This window comes from Chionomys nivalis, chromosome 22 (assembly GCF_950005125.1).
Source record: "Chionomys nivalis chromosome 22, mChiNiv1.1, whole genome shotgun sequence".
Classification (NCBI taxonomy): domain Eukaryota; kingdom Metazoa; phylum Chordata; class Mammalia; order Rodentia; family Cricetidae; genus Chionomys; species Chionomys nivalis.
In genome coordinates, this window is record NC_080107.1 from 36653314 (window position 1) to 36678547 (window position 25234).

Genomic DNA, 25234 nt, shown 5'->3' on the forward strand with positions numbered 1-25234 from the left:
TCTCTGAAACTTTTTAAGCCAGACCTCTAAGTTTAAAATTACGTTAAGCACCACCGTCTCCATATTCCTACCAGCATGGCCAATTAAGCTCCATTTAAAGCATTCCTCTGATTTTCTAACTCAAACTCCCAAAGTCCACATTTTTTTTAAGTTAAAATAAGCTCTACCTATTGCAACAAAACCCCATTCCTGGGTGGCTGTCTGAGACAGGGTTTAATTGCTGTGAAGAGACCTCATAACCACATCAACTCTTATAAAGGAAAGCATTTATTTGGGACTGACTTACAGTTCAGAAGTTTAGTCCATTATTGTCATAGTGGGAAGCATGGCAGAATGTATGCAGATACAGTGCTGGAGAGGTAGCCGATAGTTCTACATCTAGATCCACAGGCAGCAGAATTAGAATGTCACACTGGTTGTGGTTTGAACATCCGAGAACTCAAAGGCACCCTGGGCGATACAAGTCCTCTAATAAGGCCACACCTCCTAACAGTGCCCATCCCCAAGGGTCTATGGAAGTCATTTTTATTCAGAACACCACAGCTACTATGTGTTTTCTTGAGAAAAGTAGTTTTGTCTTAAAATTTTAATATACTTTTGTGTTTGGAATTAGAAAATACTGTGTCTACTGAATGATAGGTATTTGTAAAACTGTGGTGCATTTAGAGAAGTCATAAAATATAGATAAAATATAATATATCTAATTTTATCTACAATAGTGACTGCCAAAATATTACACATTAAAAAGAAAGTATTGTCCTTCATTTAAAAACTTTACTATCTCATTTACAGTATTGGTCACAAAAGTACATCGAGAATTAGGCTTTGAAAAAAAAGAAAAACAGAATTATTTCCAAAAGATGCAAATGGATACACTAGAGTGTGTCAAATCTTGCTATAAAGTCACTTTCCATAAATGAGTCTGAACACTTCAAAAAAAAAGAATTAAGCTTTGGTAACAATGTTTCTTTTCTGGTAATGACAGAACAAACTTCATAGCAGTTGGATACCTTAATTCAAATAAAGCATAGATATTGACTTTTTGGCTACAATGCTAGGTATTTGAAATTAAAGTTCATTTAAACATGACTCAAACTCATTGTTAACTTTTAGAACTTAATGTGTTTATGTAAGTTTTGTCTTTATTTTCAAAAGTACTCAGTAAAATATTGAAAGACTCCACCATAACTCAAAAGCAAATTAAGAGTCCCTCTGTGCTTTCACACCTTGAAGACGTAAGCATTTATGTAATAATTACATAGAAGGTGTAAATGAAAATAAACAAATTAGAATTACTACAAAAAATTAAAGTCATTTGTGTTTAAATCCACTGTCAGATTCTTTAGCTACAGACAGCATGGAAAGTAGGAAGAGAGAACCAACTTTAGTTATTTGTAAGAATTATCCCATGAACCACAGAGAGACCTATTGATTTTATGTCTTTTTAATCTCATAAAGTATTTTAATTGACAAAATAAAAAGAAAGTAGAAGAAAAAAACAAGGAAAGTCTATTGAAGAATCAGTGGCTTTGATTTTCATCATACTGCTCCCTTTGATCCACTGTCCCTGTCAGAACTTATTTTGTGGTATCTCATTTCTACGGCCAGTGTGATATGGTTGTATTCTTACTAGTGTTCTATAGACTAATGACTTCTGTTGAACTATCTGGAGGGAAAAGCTGAATATTTCACACTTGGCCTATCTTTATTTGAACCAAATAGTTTTCTTTTCTCTCTTATTCAAGACTTTTAGCCCAGGGAAAAATATCAGACAACTTTCTTTTTCACCTGTTAAATTAGAAATTTCAGTATTTCTCACTCAGAAACCACCCTAAGAATGTAATTGAAACCACGTGTAGTGGGTTTTGATTTTTCTTTCCCAAAATTAAAATTTGTTTGCTTATTGTATGGCTTGAATGAGATATTGTCAACATCCGGCATTTCAATATTTGTTACCAGTTAGTGGTCTTGTTATATCAAGCTTAGGTAGTGTGGTCTTCTTGGAGGAAGTACGTCACTAGAGGTTTAATGATTACTGCTTTGAGTTTTCTCTGTTTCCTGTTTATGCTTCGAGCTGGAAGCTCTTAGCATCTGCTCTTGCTGCCATTCTGGCAGTTTCCTGACACAATCTTTGGCCACAATGCACGTCTATCCCTCTGGAAACATAAGCCAAATGAGCGCTTCTTTCTAGAAGTTGCCTTTGCTATGTGTTATTACAGAAGTAGAAAAGAAAATAATTTAATGGTGTAATGAACTTACTATTATTTGCATGCTTTAATAGCTTATCATCATGATTGACATACCTGACAAAATAGCTTTAGACCATAGTGAAGCACTATACCATGGTTGTGGCATAATCTACTTGGGACAGCTTACATCATGGTGAAGAGTGGGAGGTACGACTAACTTTTAGTGGCACAGCCCACTTAACTACTTCCACGTATACTACACCTCCTACATAATGCTGGAAATCATGTGTTTAACACAAGAGTTCTTGGGGTGGCATTTCTCTCTCTTAAATTACCTCCATTGACTACTAATGTAGGAGTCATAATCTCCTACAACCATCCTGACACTAACACAGAATGTTGTAGGCTTATTACAAAGTCCAATTTCTTTCTCGTTCATCTCTGCTTAACCTTCCTGTGGCTCTCAAACTCTATAGCTAGTCACCAAATCAGTGAAGACATGTGCAAAGAGGATCCATTGCACTTCACAGCTATTCTCTTTTAATGACAGTCCATTCGTATGCCCAGGATTTACTAACCCTATTTTCTGATTTGAATGAGACCAGTTTTTACAGGCTCATATATTTGAATAAATGGTCCCTAACTGATAGAATTATTTGGGAAGAATTAGAAGATTGGACTTGTTGCGGGAGATTTATCACTTCCAGTAGGCTTTGAGGCCTTAAAATCCCATGCTATTTCCAGTTAATTCTCTCTCTCTCTCTCTCTCTCTCTCTCTCTCTCTCTCTCTCTCTCTCTCTCTCTCTCTCTCTCTCTCTCTCTTCTGCCTCATGATTGTGTCTTATATGTGAGTTCTCAGCTGCTGTTCCAGCACCATACTTGCTTGCCTGCCTGCCTGTAGCCATTCTTAACGCAAGGAAGAAATGAATCCCTGTTTTCTACACTCAACCCCACTCTCCTGAGCATCTGCTTATCACTTATTGCACTCACTAACTGTTCTCGACAAACTTTAAGTTCACAGTTGTGTTTGATTTTAAGGTATTTAGGAGGTTTTCTTTTTAGTTGGATTTTCACTATGGAACCAAGAGTTCTTGGCATCTTTCATGGATTCCATGTTTAAATCATATTTATATGCACCTTTGTAGGCTTTCTTATAGCTGCAGTATTATTTCACAAAGAAATGCATCCTGTTTTCTTAACAAAGAGACTGTAAGAAATCATTTTGAGTATAGTTAATGAAAGACTGATTGGGGAAATAAAAAGTATAAATGATTAGCATGTGTACTTCCAGTATTATGTATTTACTATTTCTACTGAAAGAAAACTGAATATGAAATAAAATAGAATGGTATATTATAAATTCTTTTTAGGGCATACAAATTATTTTTCCCTTTGTGGAACAATGCATTTATTTCTTCTGATAATGGCATTATCTGTTTTGCATGTTAAGTTGTTATTTTTAATGAAGAAACAGTGAAGCAATTTTAATCACCAATTGTAAATAAAACATTTATTCTAATCATCATTTAAACAAATAAGTATGCAATTTCAAGATACAATTAAATATAATAAGAACAGTGTGTTATGAAATACAAATGACATACATACCCCTGAGGGAAATCTGCATATTTTAAAATAGTTTTAAACCATTTTCAATTGATAAAATTTGTTTATAATTAAATAGGCACTTTATAATATCAATGTAAGTAAAGGCTGCTTAATCACAAAGTCCTTTATGTTGCTCACTGATATAATCTGTCTGCGGAAGTTAAAGTTGGAATAAAAATCGCACTTAGATTAATCTAACATACACAGCATACTATACACATGTTTACAACACATTGCTGAAAATTATTACATTTTAATGAATGTGTAAGCAACCTAGAAATAAATGTATAATTAAAAATAATGTATTGCTTAAAACCTGTATATAAGAAAATTAACACACTGAAGCATATTTTTTTTATCTAATCTGAGGGAATTCTAAAGTCAAAGTTCTGTAACAGCAATAGAGAGACATAATATGTTTGTTACTGTGAGTAATCTGTATTTGCTATGATAAACACCACCAACATGGTTGAACAGTTGTGTGTTCAAGCATCTACAGCATGAACCATTGCAAAGATGGCTTTATCAGTGGTAATTGTCAGTTGTCCATTCTGATTAATAAAAGAAACCCAGTATCCACTTCTCTTTCTCCACTCCTGCTTATGCCTGTTTCTTTAACCAAAAGAAGTCCCCTGTAGGCATGCAATCATACAGTTGCTTCTGGTCATGATTTTAACTTTATGAGATGGGAGGGGAAGGATTTTCATTGCAATTTCAGTGCCATCTCAGTCCTAGGTCCATATAATCAGAATGAACAAGACCTAACTCCTTCTTGAATGGAACCTATACCAGAGGTTTCCAAAGTACACAAACTGGCAATTACAAACTGGTATGAAGAAATCCACATTTAAGGCAGAATTACATACTAGTGGAGGACGTAAGAGACACATTGGGGTGAAGGCTAGAGGGCCAGGGTGTCACTTTAGACATACAAATTCAAACATCGAACTAATTGCATAAATTGATGAAAGTTCTCAAAATATAAAGCAGAGGTAATTTTCAATCTCTTCCATCCATTGACCTCTTCACTGTGATTTCTATAGTGTCAACCTGCTCCACAGTTGAGTTTCGCTGTGCAGATGGAACTTGCATTCCAAGATCAGCACGATGCAACCAAAACATGGACTGTGCAGATGCTTCAGACGAAAAGGACTGCAGTAAGGATTGCTACTACCTTTTGTTTGTTCATGGCTGAACACCTGTTGGCGTTGAATTGAACACTGTCCAACTTTTGCTTGAACTTCTTCCAGAATTGATATGTAATTAACCCTGTTTTGTAGCATAATTTTGTATTTACTTTCTTGATGATGTTCAGTTTTCTTGTCTCTGTGACCTAGGTAGAAATCTCATAAATTTAGGCAAATTTGATTTAATTTCATTTTTATTCATACCCTCCTAGATAATACAGATTGCACACATTTCTATAAACTTGGAGTGAAATCTAAAGGATTCATGAGCTGTAACTCGACTTCACTGTGTGTTCTGCCAAGCTGGATCTGTGATGGGTCTAATGACTGTGGAGACTATTCGGATGAATTAAAGTGCCCAGGTAATTTCCAAAAGAAAAAAAAAATTTCTTGTCTTGAAGATTTAATAGTTAGCTACTTAAGGAATGAATGGATGAATTAGATGTAGAGCAGGAATAGTCATCTTCTTCTAAATATGCCACTTGATCTCTCCAAATGAATTACAAACTGGTACATATGACATATATATTAATTTAATATCATATTGTTTAACATTTAGCTCCTTATCAGTACTTTCAAAATTGATGATGAAGCCATTAAATTGTGTAATCTATAAAGATCCACCAGAAAATTAATAAACTTGAAAACATTTTTAAGAAAAAACAGAAGAAAGACAATTGTTATTACTGACCTTACTTTGTGATACTCAGCTGATGATTTTGTTAAGGTAATGCCGTTCATTCAGCTTTGGACATGGTAGGGAGGGGAGCTATTTTTTATCGGTTTGTAGTTGGACAGAAACATTTATATATCCTTCTTAACCATCTCTGCTTGACATATCTGCTCTAAAGAACATCATTTAGCTATTTAGAAAATGACTTCTATAATAGCGATGATAGCTTCTAGTTAAGGACAAGGAAACTAAATAAAGTCATGCAACGTGCTCACAAAAATAATTGGAAGTGGATACGTGATTAAGAGGGTATAACTTACTATGTCCTCAAACAGTTGTTTGCCTACCTCACTTAGTAAGGTCCCAACTTTTCTACTGAAAGAAGTATAAAGCTAAAACGTTGATTTTACTTAAGGCCTTTGTTTTTTTTTTTCTACATCTCCCCTACTCCCTCCAACTCAGCTATCCCCCACAATTCCCATCCAAATTCTATAACCTCTTGCTCTCTAAACATTTCATACAAATGCAAACACACACATATATGTATATATAAAAATAAATGCAACTATCTGTGTCTATTTAGTGTTACTATTTATAGGTGCTTAGGGCTGAACACTTGGTACTGTTCAACCAAATAGGGAGATAATCTCTGGAGAAAATTGACTCTTCTTCTTTTAGTGTTATTTATTACCTGTAGTTCTCCATCTAAGAGTAGTTTTATTTTTCTTCTTTTTTTTTAAAATTCAGAGCTATTTTTATACAATATATTTTGATCAAGTGCTTCCTCCACCTGCTCTCGATCCATCCCACTCTTTTACCTGGCCAACTTTATGTTCTGTTTTTTCTCCTTCTCTTAAAAAACAAAAACATATTAAAGCAAATCAAGAAACAGACACACAAATTATGAAAGTAAAAATTAAAACAAAGGACAGATGAAAGAAAAAATGTAAAAGCTATTAAAAATTAAACAAATTCAAAAAATTACTATTGAGTTCCTTTTATTTTGTTGGCAAACTATTCCTGGGCATCAGACCTGTCCTGACATGTGGTATATACAACCAGCGTGTTTCACTTGGAGAAAAATGATTTTTCATTTGCCATTGGATATCAAGTGCAGATATCATCTGGGTTAAGGATGGGTATGCCCAAGGATAGTATAGCATTGGTCCTGAGATAGATGGATATATTTTGATCAAGTGCTTCCTCCATCTGCTCTTGATCCACCCCACCCTTTTACCTGGCCAACTTTATGTTCTGTTTTTTTCTCCTTCTCTTAAAAAACAAAAACATATTAAAGCAAATCAAGAAACAGACACACAAATTATGAGGAACCACCATAGTGATTTCCATAGTGGTTGTATTAGTTTGCTTTTCCACCAAGAATGGAGGGGTGTTCCCATTGCTCTATCCTCAACAGCATGGACTATTATACTTTTTTAAAAAATCTTATTTATTCTGACAGGTGTAATATGGCATCTCAAAGTAGTTTTGATTTGTATTTCCTTGATGTTTAAGGATATTGAATATTTCTTTAAATGTTTCTCAGTCATTTGAAATGTACCTCATTTTTAATAGGAATAGTTGATCTGATGATGTCTTGAGTTTCTTATTTATTTTTGATATTAGTACTCTTTTGAATGTGGAGTTGCTAAAAATATTTTTCCATTCTGTAGGCTGCCATTTTTCTTATTGACAGTGTCCTTGGCCTTACAGAAGCTTCTCAGTGTCATGAGGTCATAAGATCTCATTTACTGATTGTTGTACTTACATCCTGTGCTATTGCTGTTCCCTTCAGCAACTTGTCTCCTGTGCCAATGAGTACAGTGTGTCTGGTTTTGTGTTGAGGCCTTTGATCCCTTGACCTTGAGTTTAATAGTTTAATGCAGGGTGATATATATATATATATATATATATATATATATATATATATATGCCTTTTTCTACATGCTGACATCCAGTTAGAGCAACAGCTTTATTTAAGGATGCTTTATTTTTTCTATTGTGTATCTCTAGCTTCTTTTCCAAAAATCAGGTGTCCATAGGTATATAGATAAATGTCTGAACCTTGGATTCAATTCCATTAATTAACTTGCCTATTTTTTAAGCCAATTTCCTGTGTTTCTTTTATTATTATAGTTCTGTATTATACCTTGAAATCAGGGATGATTACACTCCCAAGAAGTTCTTTTATAGTTCAGGTGTGTTTTTGCTATTCTGTTTTGCTTCTTTGTTTTGTTTATTGCTTTTCAATATGTCCTTAAAGATTTGTTTTGGAATTTTGTTGGGGATTGAGTGGAATCTACAATGCTTTTGGTAAGATGGCCATTGTTAGTATGTTAGTGCTAAGAATCCATAAACATGGGGAAATCTTTCCATCTTCTGATAGCTTCTTCAAAGACTTGAAGATTTAGTCATACAAGTCTTTCACATGCTTGGTTAGCACTACAAGGTATTTTATTTTATTTCTGGCTATTGTGAAGGCTATTGTTTGCTAGATCTTTCTCAATCTTTGTCATTGTTTATGGGGAGTGGTTACTTATATCTACCTTTATTTATTTTTTTTTTAGTTAATTTTGTATCCAGTCACTTCACTAAAAGTATGTATCTGCTCTAGAAATTTCTTGGTAGAATTTTTGGGGGTTGATTATGTATACTATCATATCATAAAAAATAACAATACATTGACTTCTTCTCTTCCAATTATATCCACTTAATCTTCCTTTTTTTTTTCTTTTGAGACAGGGTTTCTCTGTAGCTTTGGAGCCTGTCCTGGAACTCCCTTTGTAAACCAGGCTGGCCTCGAACTCACAGAGATCCGCCTGCCTCTGCCTCCCAAGTGCTGAGATTAAAGGCGTGCGCCACCACCGCCCGGCCACTTAATCTTCTTTAGTTGTCTATTATTCCCACAAAAACTTCAAATACTATATTGAATAAATATGTGGAAAGTGGATAATCTTATCTTGTTCGTGATTTTAGTGGAATTTCTTTTAGTTTCTCTCTATTTAAATTGATGTTGGTTATTGGCTTCCTTTAAAATGTCTTTTTTTAAATTTAGGTGGGTACCTTGTATCCATAATCTTTTCAAGACTTTCACCATGAGTGGATGTTGGATTTTGTCAAAGGATGTTTCAGGATCTGATGAAATGATAATGATTTTTGTTTCTTTCTCTTTCAGTTTTTTATATGATAGATTACATTGATTGTTTTGTTTATTTAACCATCCCCAAATCTCTGTGATGAAGTTTAGTTGATTATGTGAATGATATTCTTGATGTGTTCTTAGATTCAATTTGTCAGTATTTTATTGAATTTTTTACATATTTATTTATGAGGAAAATTGGTCTGTAATTCTCTTTCTATGTTGAGTCTTTGTGTGGTTTAGATATCAGTGTTACTGCGGCCTCATAAAATGAACTTAGCAATGATCCTTCCATTTCTGTTTTGTGGAATAATTTGAAATGAAGTACCTAAGATTTTCTTTGAAAGTCTTGTAGTAAAAGACTTTTAATGACTGCTTCTATTTCCTTTGATGTTTTAGGTCCATCTAGATTTTTTTTTTAATTTTGATTCAACTGGCAAGTGAAATCTCTCAAGAATTGTTCATTTCTTTTAGATTTTTTCAATTTTGTGGAAGATAGTTGTCTAAAGTATGACCTAATGATTCTCTGGATTTCCTCAGTGTCTGTTGTTATGCCTCCCCTTTTCATTTCTGACTTCATTAATTTTAATATTCTTTCTGTGTCTTTTAGTTAGTTTAGATAAGGGTTTATGTATCTTGTAGATTTTTCAAAGGACCAACGCTTTGTTTCATTGATTCTTTGTATTGTTCTCTTTGCTTCTATTTTTGTTAATTTGAAACCTCAATTTGAGCATTTCCATCTATGGATAAGTGGAAAAGTCACTTCCTCTGTTCTAGAAATTTTAGGTGTGCTGTTAAGTTGCTGATATGGGATCTGTCCTGTTATTTTGATGTAGGCACTTAGTGTTATAAATTTTCCTCTTACTACTGCTTTCAATGTATCCCATAAGTTTGAATATGTTGCATATTCATTTTCATTGAGTCCTAGGAAACTATCTTTCTATATTTCTGTCTCGTCTCCACAGTCATTCAGTAGAAACCTGTCGAGTTTCCATGAATTTATAGGATTTGTTGTTTCTGATATTGTTGATATTCAGTTTCAAACCATAGTGGTGTTGAAATTTTTGCTTGATATAGTAATCTGTACTGGTCACTTCGGTCTCTTAGAGTCTGCATGTCATCTTTCAAGTCCCTTTTGATTTTAGTCTTCATTGAGAAGTTGAGTTTAATTCTTATAGTTCTGCCTTTATATGTTACTTTGCCTTTTCCCTTGCAGTTTTTTAATGTTCTTTCTTTGTTCTGTATGTTTAATGCTTTGACAACTATGTGATGCAAGAACTTTCTTTTCTGTTCCAACTTATTTGATGTATTCCTAGTTTCTTATACCTTTATTGGCATGTCCTTTCAGTTAGAGAAACTTTCTTCTATGATTTTGTTAAAAATATTTTCTGGGTTTTTGATCTGGTATTCTTCTTTTTCTATTCCTATTATTCTAAGGTTTGGTTTTGTCATAGTGTCCCACATTTCTTGGATGTTATCTCTCAGGAAAAATTTAGATTATTATTTTTCTTTGAACAATGTATCTGTTCCTTCTATAATATCTTTTATGTCTTCCATCTTTTGTTAACTGTTCGTGAAACTTTATTCCGTAGTTTCTGTTTAAATTCCTAAATGTTTCATTTCCAGGATCCCAGCAGTCTGTGTTTTCTTTAGTGGTTTCATTTTCAATTTTAGGTCTTGAACAGTTTTATTTATTTCCTTCGACTATTTGATTGTTTATTTTTTTTGTTTTCTTTAGGGAACTTATTCATTTCTGTTTTCCTGTATTTCCTTAAGGGATTTATTCACTTCTTCTTTAAGGATCTCTATTGTCTTCATAAAGTTTGCTTTAAAGTTGTTTCCTTTGGCTTCCTCTGTGATGGGATATTGATGTATTATGATAGCTGTGCTCTAATGGTGACACATTGCTCCCTCTGTTGTTAACTGTGTCCTTAAGATAGCATTTAGGGATCTGGTTTGGAGTAATTTCTAGGTATTTATTTCTGGGTTTGTCTTTTTTGAGTGTTTGTTTTGTTCCTTGGATTCTGTTTTCTCTTGGGACTTTCAACGAGTATGATAACTATTTGTTGCCTGATTTTCTGGCCTCTTGCCTGACATGTTCACAGGAAATGTGTGATTTTGTCAGATGTGAGATTCAGTGACCAGTTAGGAAGGAAGGTAAGGTAACAATAGTCTGTGGTATCCATTGGAAGTGTGACTGGGGGAAGAGAGGTTGTAGATGTTATCTTACTGAAGCACTAGGAACAAACCTGAGGGATTGGACCTAAGATGCGATATGTGTGTGTGTGTATGTGTGTGTGTATGTGTGTAAGAGAGGGAGAGAGAGAGACAGAGACAGAGACACAGAGAGCGAGAGAATAGAGAGAGAAGAGAAAAAGAGAGAGAAAGAGACCTGAGAAGGTCTGAAGTAATAGGAGCAGTGGGCTGCTTCCCGCCACCCAGCTCCCACAAGGCTAGCTTTACCCGAAATAACAACACACAAATTGTATTCTTTTAAACACTGCTTGACCCATTAGCTCTAGCCTCTTACTGGCTAGCTCTCACATCTAGATTAACCCATTTCTAATAATCTGTGTACCACCACGAGGTGGTAGCTTACCAGGGAGATTTTTTTTTTTTTTTGTATTTTTAACACATATTTTGTTGTGTTTTGCTTTTTTTCCTTTCTTTCTTTTTTTATTAATTAATTTATTTAATTATTAAAGATTTCTGCCTCTTCCCTGCCACCACCTCCCATTCCCCCCCTCCCCCAATCAAGTCTTCCTCCCTCCTCAGCCCAAAGAGCAAGCAGGTTTCCCTGCCCTGTGGGAGGTCCAAGGACCACCCACCTCCATCCAGGTCTATTAAGGTGAGCATCCAAACTACCTGGGCTCCCACAAAGCCATTACATGCAATAGGATCAAGAACCCACTGAGCTGAACAGAGAATTCTCAACAGAAGAAGTTCAAATGGCCAAAAGACACTTAAGATCGTGCTCAACTTCCTTAGCAATCAGGGAAATGCAAATCAAGACAACATTAAGATACCATCTTACACCTGTCAGAATGGCTAAAATCAAAAACACCAATGATAACCTCTGCTGGAGAGGTTGTGGAGAAAGGGGCACTCTCATCCATTGCTGGTGGGAATGCAAACTGGTGCAACCACTTTGGAAAGCAGTGTGGTGGTTTTTCAGAAAAGTCGGGTTCAACCTACCTCTCAAACCAGGGAGATCTTAACCTGCATCTGTGTCGGGTGGGAGAATCGTGGCGACTGCCTGACTCAGCTTCTTTCTCCCAGAATTCTGTTCTGTCTACTCTGCCCACCTAATTTTCTGTCCTATCAGAGGCCAAGCAGTTTCTTTATTACTTAACCAATGAAACAACAGATAGAAAGATGACCCACCTCCATCAAAGGTCTGTAGGAAGAATGAATTAATATTTTTAAAAGATTAGGTAAAATCCTTATTGTTTTAGTTTCATCAATCTTGTGTGTCAAAATTATTCATCTAAAGTTCTATTTACAGTGAAACATTCTTTCTCTCACTATATCTGCAGTCAATTTTGAAAGTGTGTTCAAGAGATTATTACATAATAATTATTAAACTAGTGCTTTTCTTTTATAAGATTATTCTGTTCTAAGATTAACACATTATTTTAAATGTTATCTTACAATGCTAGCAGAGTTTTACACTAGGTAAAAAACGTAGGATGCTCATGTAGACAATGGTAGGTGGACAGGGAGTGCAGGATTGCGGGCAGTGGCAGGTGAACAGGGAGTGTAGGATTGCTGTGTGCAAAGCTGCACATGTCACGTGATCTATATATCATCCCAGAAAATGTAATGTGTAAAATAATTTTGTCATGTTGGTGAGTTCACTAAAATGTGTTTACAAAAGGTAAAGGATAATTTTGAATTTCAATCATTAACAATCAATGCGATTGTTAAATAAGTTGTAGGCATCTATTTCTGAAGGACTATGGGGAAGACACATCTCAATTTATCTTAACCAAGGTTACAAGGGGATAAATAGGCTCAATTTTGGGGAAGAACCTATAGAATATTCTGTGTTCTATGAAATTTATATAATATTTCAATTTTTCAAAGAAAATCAGAATATAAGAAATGATTTACATACAGAATATTTTTGTATTGTGATAATTTAGAAGATATATGATCAATATTAACTAAATGTTATATTATAGGTCTCATAATTATACATCTACTTGCTCTTCATCAGTCAGATAATGTTTAAAATTCTATTGCACAATTGTTCTTCCTTAAAACTGAGAATATTGCCTAATTCCTACCAAGGGATACTCAAGACAGGACAATAGAGACACTGAATCCACCTCCCCTATTTAAAGCCAAGAGACATGATGCTTAATGTACTTTTATTATAAACACAGAACTCATTTCCAATACAAGTATGATTTCTGTCTTTATCCACTTTTGAGAAAATTAAGTTATTTCCATTTTTTTTTACTTTTACAATTGAATGATTCATCGAATTGATTCAATGAGTATTCCAGTATTTCCCTCAACTACTTTTTCCAGTTCTACGATCAGTCTTGGATTGAATTTATAGTCAAGTCTATGGAAAGGGTGTCCCTCATGATTGGCGATGGGTTCTTATTCTTGGGTCATTGCAACCTTGGCCTTCTTCAGGACTTGGGGTGATTTGTTCTGTATTTTCTGGTTTGTCTCTTCCATCTCAGGTGTTATTAATATTGTATCACCAAACATTGCCAAAGCCTCAGATTAATTTAACGTATTTGACACTGCATTCTATGTTTTATCATAGTTCAAAACAAACACAAATGTGAAGAGAATTATTTTGGTTGTCCTAGTGGAAGATGCATTTTGAATACCTGGGTGTGTGATGGTCAGAAGGACTGTGACGATGGGCTGGATGAACTCCACTGTGGTAAGCCTCCACACTGCCTTGTTGTATGAACTGCACGCATTACTACTCATATTCGAGTACCCTTACTAAGAACTTAATGCACAATATTGTTAATAGACTATAAAAGCAGACACAGACAATTATATCAAAGCCTAACAACTTTTCTCCCAGACTTGTCTTACAATTGTATATTTAAAATAATAGTTATCAACATTAGTGTTAATGAGGTAGCTTCATTTTTGACTATTAATATAGTTAATATAGTTCCTGTTAATATAGTTACATTTGGTTATGAGAAAAAGTTTTCAAAAATACAGACTTATTCTTACAGATTAAATGATGGTTTTAATTTTTGATTTTATTTGTGCATGATTTGAAATAATACACTCAAGCATTTATTTCTTCAAGGACTTTTCCCTTTCTCACTATTTCATTATTTGTGTGTGTGTGTAAAGTTCATTTGTATTGGGAAGAAAAGAAAGCATTTTAAATTTCATTTTATAAAATTTGTAATTTTGTGATTTTGTATGAGAGAAACAAGCCTCTTTTATTATAACACAAGCACACTGTGTTGAATGAAGTTAGAAAAAGGTTAAAAAAGAATCCTTAGTGAAATGTCAAACTCTCCTTAATGTAAATTCCATGAGGAAACAGTGAAGTATGCTCTTTGTAATTAAGATTTTGCATATCTTCACATTAGAGTCAGATTCTGCTCTGGAAAAAAATGCTTCAGAATTAGTCCATGTTAATTCATAATCTCTAAACCGAGAACTATTAAATGATTAAATTTTCTTAAATTATGTTTTTCTTCAAATAAAATTGCCTAAATTTCCTTTGTTTTTCTGGTCATCCAAGAAAATCTTTGAAAGCAAAATACAACTCTTAAAATATTTCTTTTGAATCAAAGCCTGTGATAGTTCATTTTCTTGCTGATATAAACAATTTAAGGTAGGAAGTCAGCGTTGGGGTTTACGGATAGATGGGTTATAGTCTATCATGACAGAGAAGGCATGGCCATAGGAACAAGAGGTAGCTTGTCACACTGAGACCATACTCAAAGAGCAGAGAACAATGAATAGCGGACTTAACTCAGCTTTGGAGTGTGCCCTAGACCCTGTCCCACGTTTATGGTAGGGCTTCATACCCGAGTGCATCTACTCACAATAACCTTTGACAGATACGTCCAGAGAGTTGTTTCTTCTGTAATTCTGAATTTCTCCAAACTGATAAGAAGACCACCAATGACAAAGCAAAGTCAAAATGATATTTTAATAAAAAAAATTATGCTTTGGATGATTATATTCAGAAGGAATTCATTTCACTTAAAACAGTGTGCTACCTACAGGAAGGGCAGAGTTAAAAATGTCTAATCTAGTATTAAAAAACTGCCATATTTCTAATGAATTTTGTAGTTTTTACTCCAAAATTCCAAACTCCATCACTTTCAGACAATGTAATGAAAGAACCAACATGTGAACTTTTTAAAAGGACAATGCTATTGTCAAACTAGAACTTCATTCCTCAAATCTTTTTTGGAAATAAGTATTTGATGGTCATGTTGTATTCTTTATAATGCAGGGTTTTCTCCTGGTTAGAGACGGAGTAAAACAAAGAACATGCTACTTTCTGCACCTGGAGTATTTATTTCAGTTGGGTGATCGAAGATTTTCTTAACAGAGTATAGCCACCATGACCACTAGCTAAGAGATAAGCCCTGTTAGAAGTAAGCTGTAGAGACAAGGTTGTGCAAGCTGGAAGCACAGGATTTTGCATGCTGTTGTCAATCTTCATTTCAAGTCAGCATAGAGAGTATTAACTGGGTATACTTTATTATAGAGTGGTTGATTTTAGAAAACCTGTAGAAAGAGTCTAAGAAAAACCTTTTGTTACAGTACAATCTACTTTAAGATGATCTTAATTATAATCAATTAACCTTTGTCAACTATGTATGTTCACTGGATGCCACATTATGTTTGATACATGTTTTTATTGTGGAATGTTCAAACAAGGGTAAAAATATCTATTTCCTCAATTATTTATCATTTTAATAGAATTCTTTTTGTAAAGCGTTTTAAAAATATAGTATTGTTTGTGGTTGCATTATTGTCAAAAGATCACCGGCACTTATTTTCCTAGTGTTTCCTCCTAAAATAATCATGTTTGTTTTCTAGATTCTTCTTGCTCTTGGAACCAATTTGCTTGTTCTGTGCAAAAATGCATTTCTAAACACTGGATATGTGATGGGGAGGATGACTGTGGAGATAGCTTTGATGAGAGCGACAGCATTTGTGGTGAGTAGCTTCCTTTGTGCGCTCCAATAATATTTTTCTTGTGAAGTTTTAAGTAGTGTGCGCGTTTAATCATTGTGAAGCACACATATAGCATGTCTGTGCTTTCTAATGTATTAAACATCATCACATTTTTATTTATGTGTACTTGATTTTGTTCTTTTTCATATGTACTCTTGCTATTTTTTCAATTTTTTTTTGATTGTTGGAGTTTGCATTGTTACTGAGTATGCGGTCAATTTTAGAGAAAGTTCCATGAGGTGCTGAGAAGAATTTTTTTGGATTTTGGATGAAGTATTCTGTAGATGTCTGTTAAGTACATTTGAGTCATGACATCTGTTAATTCTTTTATTTCTCTGCTGAGTTTCTGTCTGGTTGACCTATCCATTGGGGAGGGTGAAGGGTTGAAGTCTCCTATTTTAGTGTGTGGTTTTTAATGTGTGATTTAGGTTTTAGTAATGTTTCTTTTATATATGTGGATGCTCTTGTATTTGGGGCATAGATGCTCAGGATAGAGACTTCGTCTTGATGGAGTTTTTTTCTATGATGAGTATATAGTGTACTTCTCCATCTCTTCTGATCGATTTTAGTTTGAAGTCTATTTTTTTATATATTAGGATAGCTACACTCACTTGTTTCTTAGATCTATTTGATTGGAAAATCTTTTCCTAAACCTTTATTCTGAAGTAAAGTATGTGTTTGAGGTTGAGGTGTGTTCTTGTATACAGCAGAAGGATGATGGATCCTGCTTTTGTATCGATTCTCTAAGTCTGTGTCTTTTTATTTATTGATATTAAGAAATATTAATGACCAGTGATTGTTAATTCCTGCTATTTTTTGGGAGTAGCACTTGTGCATTTCTCTTCTTTGGGGTTTACTGGTGTGAGGTTATCTGTTGCCTGTGTTTTTGTGGGTGCAGTTTCTTCTTAGGGTTGGAGTTTTTCTTCTAGTACTTTCTGTAGGGCTGGATTTGTGGATAGGTATTGTTTAAATCTGGTTTTGTCATGGAATATCTAGTTTTCTCCATTGATGGTTATTGAAAACATTGCTGGGTATAATAGTCTGGGCTTGCAACCGTAGTCTCGTAGTGTCTGCAGAACATTTGTTACAGACCTTCTGGCTTTCATGGTTCCCACTGAGAAGTTGAGTATAATTCTGATAGGTTTGTCTTTATATGTTATTTGGCTTTTTTTCCTTTGCAGCTCTTAATATTCTTTCTTTATTCTGTATGATCTGCGTTTTGAATATTATATGGTAAGGGAACATTTTTTTTGTTCAGTCTATTTGGTGTTTTGTAAGTTTCTTGTACCTTCATAGGGATATCCTTCTTTAGGTTAGGAAAGTTTTTGCTATGATTTTGCTGAATATATTTTCTGTGTCTTTGAGCTTGAGTACTTCTTTTCTTGTAGCCTTATTATTCTTAGATTTGGTCTTTTCATGGTATCCCAGATTTTCTGGGTATTTTGTATTAAGAATTTTTTGGATTCAATGTTTTTTTTTTTTTTGACCAATGCATCTATTTCCTCTATAGTGTCTTCAACACATGAGATGCTATCTTCCATCTCTTGTATTCTGTTGGTTATGCTTCCCTCTGTAGTTCCTGTTCTTTTACCCAGATTTTCCATTTCCAGTATTCCCTCAGTTTGTGTTTCTTCATTGCCTCTATTTCAGTCTTTAATTCTTGGCCTGTTTGAACTGTTAGTTTCACTTGTTTCATTGCTTTTTCTTGGTTATCTTTAAGAAATTTATTAATTTCTTCTCTTTTTGTTTGTTTTTTTTTTAATTTCTTTAAGGGAATTTTTCATTTCATCTTCAAAGTTTCCACCATCTTCATAAATTTACATTTAAAATCATTTTCTTCTGATTCTTTTGGGTTAAAATAATCAAGTTTTCCTGTTGTATGACCACTGGATTCTGGAGTTACCATGCTGTTTTTTAAGTTGATAAATGAATCTTGCCACCTCCAAGTGGTGTTGGCAGTATCTTTGCCTCTAGGTCCAATCCTTGCAGTTGCTTTCTACGTTTTTGGGAACTGTTCTTGCTTTGCTCTGTACTGTTGCTGTCTGTGTCTTAGGGAGACACTGAGGTTTTCCTTGGTCTGTGTTCTTGGTCCCCTCTCTTGGTCTGCGTTCTTGGTTTGCTCTCTTGATCCATTCTGTGCAGACACAGCCTGTGCTTGGGAGTTCCTCTCTTAGTCCTATCTTAGGACAGTCTATGCTTCAGAGTTCCTCTGAGGTCGCGGGGGGATAGAAGGGTTTGCAGGCAGATTGGGACTTGTAGTTTACGGGGTCCGATCAACAGAATAATGGTGTTGAGCAGCCTACCTACAGGAAGCTTACCTACTTTCTGGCTAGAGCAATTGAGGCAGGTGGGGGAGGTCCCTGTGGTTTTGCCCCTAGATGGAGGACCTAGAGAGTGGGGTGCCCAGCTGGACATTGATTGGCATATTTAGACAAAATAGTCATGCTTTATGACATATGTTCACATTCCTGAGTTGAATTGTGAAAGTTAGTATAGATTTTCACTATCATTGACCACCTATGTTGTATGTCCATTTTGTAATAAAGCATTGACACCTCATTGCTTTTATTTATAAATAAGGAAATTCAGCCAATTTATACAGTTTTCCAAGTATGAAATTTAATATTTATGGCATTGTAGTAGCAGTAAATGTCTACATTCACCTACTATGTATTTAACTATTAGATGTGTGCTATGTAATTCAGCTGCAAATGCAGTGTGATTTATTATAATAATCACAAGTATTTATCTTGTGGTTTAAATGATACTACTACCTAGATCTCTGAAGGGCTAAAAGAATACAGCAAGCTAAGCTCCATAAAGTCTTTACAGTTGTTCATCATAGCATTTATTTGTTTCTTTATCTATTTATTCATCTATCTACCCAGCACTTATTGTATGTATTATATGTATTTATACTTGCACATCCTTTACTCATTATAGTAGGTTTGATTTCTTTTTAATGTCATTTTAGGCAGAAGAAGACCTGAGTAATAAATTCACTTGCCTGTACAGAGTTGAGTGTCTTTCTACATTCATAGTTCAGCAGAATGATCAGCTGTTTAGATTGTTTTATCAGAGACAGAAGTTCTTTATAATTCTCAACCTTGACTGAGTTGCCTAGTGGACAACATAAAATTGGCATTATCTCCTGAAAGAGACAATTTATTTTCTTGCATTTAAGACAGCCCCCCAATTTTTTTCATGGCTGGAGCAATGTACAATTATACAAGAGATAAATGTAAAACATAATGGTCATTATTAAATTTTGTTTTGTCTTGTTTCTTCAAGACAAGGTTTCTCTGTAGCTTTGGTGCCTGTCTTGGAACTAGCTCTTGTATACCAGGCTGTCCTTGAACTCACAGAGACATACCTGCCTCTGCCTCCTCAGTGCTGGGATTAAAGACATGTGCCACCACCACCCAGCTATTATCAAATTCTTTTTTTTTTTTTTTTTGGTTTTTCAAGACAGGGTTTCTCTGTGGTTTTGGAGCCTGTCCTGGAACTAGCTCTTGTAGACCAGGCTGGTCTCGAACTCACGAAGATCCGCCTGCCTCTGCCTCCCGAGTGCTGGGATTAAAGGCATGTGCCACGATAAGAAATACTGATTAAATACATGTCTTTAGCTTCTTTATTCTTTTCCTTAACTATAAATCTTTAAGTTCTAAAATAGGACTTCTGTGGGATAAGCATACTTCTAGTGCATGAAGTCATCTTGTTTCTGACATTTTTTTTTTTAACTAGCCACTGGTAAGTTCCACTGACAACTGCTGTCTTATAGAAGATACAGTCTAATAAGAGGTGCAAAGGCATTAGAGTTATACAGCGTCACTGTACTCATATCTGATTTCCAGGGTATGAAATCCTGACAAACTAATGTTATTCCTCGGGTTCATGAATTTTCCATGGATAAAGATATATATATATATATATATCTCATGCACTGTGACCATAAGTTTATCCCTGTTCTTTTTCTTGGTGCTCCTTCCTGTCTTTTTAACCTTACTAAGTGATATTATACCTTTCATTCTCTTTCTCTCCTTTCCACTTCCTCTCTTTCTACTCTCTATCTCTCAACAATGTCTTGAAAACAATTTTAAGTATAGAAGAAAATGATAGTGAACCATATTTATTTTTATTCAAAATAATGAGTCTATTCAAATTCAATTTACTTACATGCCTAAGAACTTCTTACAACCAAAATTTCAGTCAGCAAACATATCTAATATTTTAGAATTGGAAGAGAGCCTTACAAATAACTCAGCCTCCTAACATTTACTGTGCCAAAACACCCTTTCGGGAAATCCATTAGAACAGAGGTTTCAAAGCCCTACTTCCAAATATTATGGTGATGTAAATTAGCATAATTTTACCAAGCATATTTTGCCTCTGACATGGCATGCTAGGAGTTCAGAACTGCAATTCACTCTGTACTCCATCACTAACCATTTCTAACTTTTGATATGTGATAACAAAAAATGCATAGAGATTGATAAATGTGCATGAAATCATACAAATTATGGCTGATGTCAGAGTTCAGGACAGAATTCCAGTTTCCAAAATATTAATAGGATACTGACCTTTACTCATAGGCTCTTTCTGTCTGAACAGAGCAGAGGATAGGCCTGACGGATGGTTTCAGATTGTGTTTAGTCTTCCCAGGGATAATTTTTCCCTGAGGAACACAATCCCAGATGTCAATGGCAACTAGAAAATGAAGTCATGAGGCCTTCTATGGCTAGTTTCTTCCCAATTGATTTAGTGTTTTTGGCATGCTCTTCACTCAGAATCTGTTAAAAACTGTCAAGGGAGCCATCAAATTAGCTTCAAGGAACATTATGCCATTTCATAGTTGGAGATGTCTTCATAATTACTTAGTCATACCCTCCTTTTCTAGCAGTAGGGAAAATTTTGGCAAGAGACTTTTCATAGGCCAGGCAGAATTAGATTAAAGCATTACCATTATCAAAGAAGCTAAACAATGGAATTACAAATTTAATATTGAAAATGACTTGAAAAGATAAGGAACTCACAGAATGTTTGTGAAAAGATACTTGCTATAAAAGTCATTAGTATATAACATCAGATAAATTCTATTTTTAAATGAAGCAACCTCAATTTTAAAGATTATTTTCTAGTTTTTTCTATTTAGCCATTTTTCTGTTAAATTATTTCTTATCCTCAATCAAACATATAGTTCCTTAAGAACTGGATACTTCAGTATTCACATCAGTCTTATCCTTCAGGCCTCATATGTGTCAAGGCAGGTCAGAGTTAGGAAAGTCTGGGTCTCTCAGCGATGTTGCTGAGACAATCGTCTGCTTCACAGTTTGAATGCAATGCTCTGAGAAGCACATTCTTCTCATAGCAATCTTATGGTCGAAAAGTAAAAACACAATAACCATCTATTAAGTTGTGTTATCCTGTTTAACATGATTGGAAGCAAATATTTTTTATCAATTAAATCAGTCTTATTTTATTTTATTTTTTGCATTGCTGGGAATTGAACCCAGAACCTGCAATTGTTTATTAAGGAGTTAACACTTTGTTATATCTGTTATATATCTTTCTAGGTATATTAAACTTTGATATAAGTAATTATAGAAGTGTGTGTTTGCTGTATATTTTGAACATTGTTTTATTCTCAAAAGCAAAATTTAAAAATTGGGATTGAACTCCTTCACTCAACATTTTATGTAGAAAAATAAACTAAGCATCGAAGATATATAGTGTAGAAGCAGCTAGGGACACCCCTTGGCCATTGATGTGTAGTCACCATATGCTCTGAAGAGGCTGTTTGTGTCCCTGTGACTTTACAGTCCAGGTCAGCAAGCTTTGAAGAGATACCAACAGGAAAATAAGTGACAGAAGTGGAAAGGCAGATTCTGAATAAAGGTGAAGGGTACATGCATTGTTCTTTGCATCAAGATGAGGCAGAACAAAACTCATACTAGCACATTAGAGAATGTTCTTGGAATCACAAAAGAAACATTTTGGGTCTCCAGGTTTGCATGGGGAGCTCTGCCCTTGTGCTCTTTCCAAGTTTCAGCTTGTAGAAGTTGGTTCCTTCTCTGTGAGTATGATTATTAATAGTTCTACAGGACTGATGGAGTCCTGTAGGTAGTTCATACATGCTAAGCTATGAAATGTTATCATCATTATTCCTGCCTGTGTAGATTCGATAGCTCCACCGTGTCATTTGTTTAAAAGTTCCAGTATATGCTTTGATATATTTTCAAACAGAAGAGGTATTTCTTTGTTTGATGCAGCTATAAACAAAATAGCCCTTGAAACTAGGAAAAATATATTCTTAAACAAGAATATGGCAGCAGTTACTAGGACAGGCTAATCCATGATTCTCAATAATTAATTTAATAGAATGCAAGATCCTCTTGCTTATTTCCACAGGGAAGATGAAACTGTGGCCATGTTCTATTGGATACATGTGGCTTAATATTACTTTTCTTTGGGTTGAAGGTGCTGTCACTTGTGCTTCTGACATGTTCAGCTGCCAGGGCTCCCATGCTTGCGTGCCCCGACACTGGCTGTGTGACGGTGAGAGAGACTGTCCCGACGGGAGTGATGAGCTCTCCACTGCAGGCTGTGGTATGAACACTGGCTGATGCTCTGTGTCCAAGGAATCAGTTGGGGGACTGCTCTTCTCATACCACAATATAGTTTCTTTTACTTTCCCCGTCCTCCAAGGGTCCAGGTGGAATGTTATAATAGTAGTTTGTAAAGCCTCATACATTCAGAGTGTTTTAGAAATGTTCAATGTCAGGACCAATTTTTAAACTATTTCACTGGCTGCAAATGACCTTTTTCAGCGCCACAATAGCATGACTTTATTGTGTACAGATGGTTGGTAGGTCCAGAATTTTCCTGTTAAATAACCCTCCCAAATTGTTTTTGAATGCCTATTATAAATATTCTATAAATAGCGGCTATTAGATAAATACAGATCAGGAAGTCAGTGTACACCTACCAATTCTAGAGATGTGGTATTAACCCTTGGGTCAGGTAAAGAACACGTCAATAGACCTGAATGAAAGTGAAGGATCAAGAGGAAAACCTTTGAGGTCAAACAATTTACAAAGTTTCAGACTCAAGGTCATTTCAAGGTGTTAGTCAACAGCAAAAGTTCACATAATTTTTTTTTATATGGTCAGGAGGGTGAAAGACATCAGCATGGGAATGTAGATGTCAGAATCAACTCGTGATCTGTTGAGTGGGGCCATTTTTCAGGAAGGGTTTGTTTGTCAGATTCAGTCCATTCAGTGAAATCTGACAAAGTCATAATTTTTTTAAAGACACAATCTTCACATTGTTAAAATATTATATGTGCGCCTGACAGCACATGTGTGTGTCAATGAAATAACAACACCACAGAAAACATTTGACACAGCCTTATTTGCTCTCAACTCATCTTGTTGTAGAATGTACAAAGCTGTGATCTTGGAGCCAATGTGTTTTTATGAAGGTCAATGTGGCCACTGAGGACTGAATAACAAAGGACTATGAATTAATTCAGAAATGCAGATGATCCCATGTGCTACTGCTATTGTAGTAAGTTAGCACTCTGGGAGGTATATTAGTACTTGTGGAGCACATGGGTATTATTCAATATATTATGCTAAAGTATAACAAATTGTGCTCAAGTCACCTAAAACTGTTAATGCAAAAGTTATTGCTGCTCGGCTGTAAAGAAGAATGTTTATGTCAAATTTCACCTGAGTTATAGAAACTGTCACAGCTCAAAGTGCGGTGCGTTCTTAACAACTCTGAGCTTTACTTTCACTAAAATATGTAAACTCCATGCTGTTTCTGTGTGACTTCTACATAGCAGATCACAATAAATTTGTTGATAATAAATTATATTGGATTTACACCCCCTCACACAAAAAGATCCTTCTTGTTTTGTCTGTTCATAGTTTTATGTAGATAATTACTGAGAGGATAAATTTGTTTCATGGGGTGCAGCATAGCTGGCAGCAGGGATCCAAGAGACATGTGGGACAATAAATTTTAAACTCTCAGTTCTTAGATCATGCACTTAAAGGACGTTAGATCATCACAAAGAAATGTACCAAGAATCTTGTGTGGATTTCTTGAAAACTGAACCATATCATGGCGGGACAAAACCTGAAGGGCAAAACGAAAAGAGTTTTCCATGGGGATAGCAGTGTTTACTGTGTTCATGGCCCTTATATGTTAATCAGCGCAGCAGTAAGACTTTTCAATTAAGACACTTTTTATTTACGTTATTGAGTAAAAACATAATTAGTATAGAAATAGGAATCTGAGAGTACCTATGAATTGTTGAATACGTAACTTGAGAGGGTATTGTCAGGCAGATTTAATTATCTTCATTAAACAGATGAAGAAACAGATGAGCAAAGAAGGTGATTACTTCTCAAGCGTACAAATATAGAAGAGAGCCATTTATGAGACGTGTACTGCTGGCATTTGATTACAGCCCATCACCGATTTTAAGGACGCACAATGCCCTGAATCTATATCACAGCATCTAAACTTTCAGTTTACTGTAAAGAATTCTGCTAAGGCTTGTGGTTCTATGCATATATAGAACCAACGTGGATTTTCTTTGAATGAATTTTATTTCAAATGTATATCTACTATCACTTTATCACTTAGCTCTTGCTGGAACAGTGCTTCCACAGGTTGTGTTCCTCTGGGATCAATATGCCATTGCAAGGGTCACCATTTATGATATCAGTGGAATTATGACACGGTTAATTACCTTGTCGATCTAAATTTTGCATGAATCAAGCCATTTTTGAAGGTCACCAAAAGATTTTTCTTTTAAGAATAGAAAAGTTCTCAGTCATCTTAATGGTTCTTCAAACTCTCCCATGAGCATTAACAGTCTCTGCTCACCGAATCTTCCTTTGAATCATACATTTATGCATTAGCATTTTAATATACATTTACCAAATACATTGAATTGCAATATGTTAACATTTTTTTCTTTTTGAAGTACCTAGATATTGACAGAGAAAAGATTCATACTGTTAAGTTTCAAGTATGAGAGAAGATACAGTATGTGCTCATGTCATTTTATTTTTTGTAATTTCTTAGCACCCAATAACACATGTGACGAAAATGCTTTCATGTGCCGTAATAAGGTGTGCATTCCCAAGCAGTTTGTATGCGACCGTGACGATGACTGTGGAGATGGCTCGGATGAGTCCTTGCAGTGCGGTAAGTATGACTTTTTCTTTTG

General features: G+C 34.9%; 1 protein-coding gene across 7 annotated transcripts in view; it reads left to right on the forward strand.

Annotated features, from left to right (window-relative positions):
- Lrp1b (LDL receptor related protein 1B) overlaps nucleotides 1-25234 on the forward strand; it is a 1777797-nt gene that overhangs the window by 1502412 nt on the left and 250151 nt on the right. For all 7 annotated transcript variants that reach the window (XR_009056008.1, XM_057755646.1, XM_057755649.1 and 4 more), the window contains exons 48-53: nucleotides 4841-4954; nucleotides 5197-5346; nucleotides 13580-13702; nucleotides 15853-15972; nucleotides 22468-22596; nucleotides 25090-25212. Coding sequence is in view for 6 of the 7 variants with exons in the window: in XM_057755646.1 (XP_057611629.1) it covers nucleotides 4841-4954; nucleotides 5197-5346; nucleotides 13580-13702; nucleotides 15853-15972; nucleotides 22468-22596; nucleotides 25090-25212 (759 nt within the window). In the remaining variant the exon portion in view is untranslated. The remainder of the gene's footprint in view (nucleotides 1-4840; nucleotides 4955-5196; nucleotides 5347-13579; nucleotides 13703-15852; nucleotides 15973-22467; nucleotides 22597-25089; nucleotides 25213-25234) is intronic.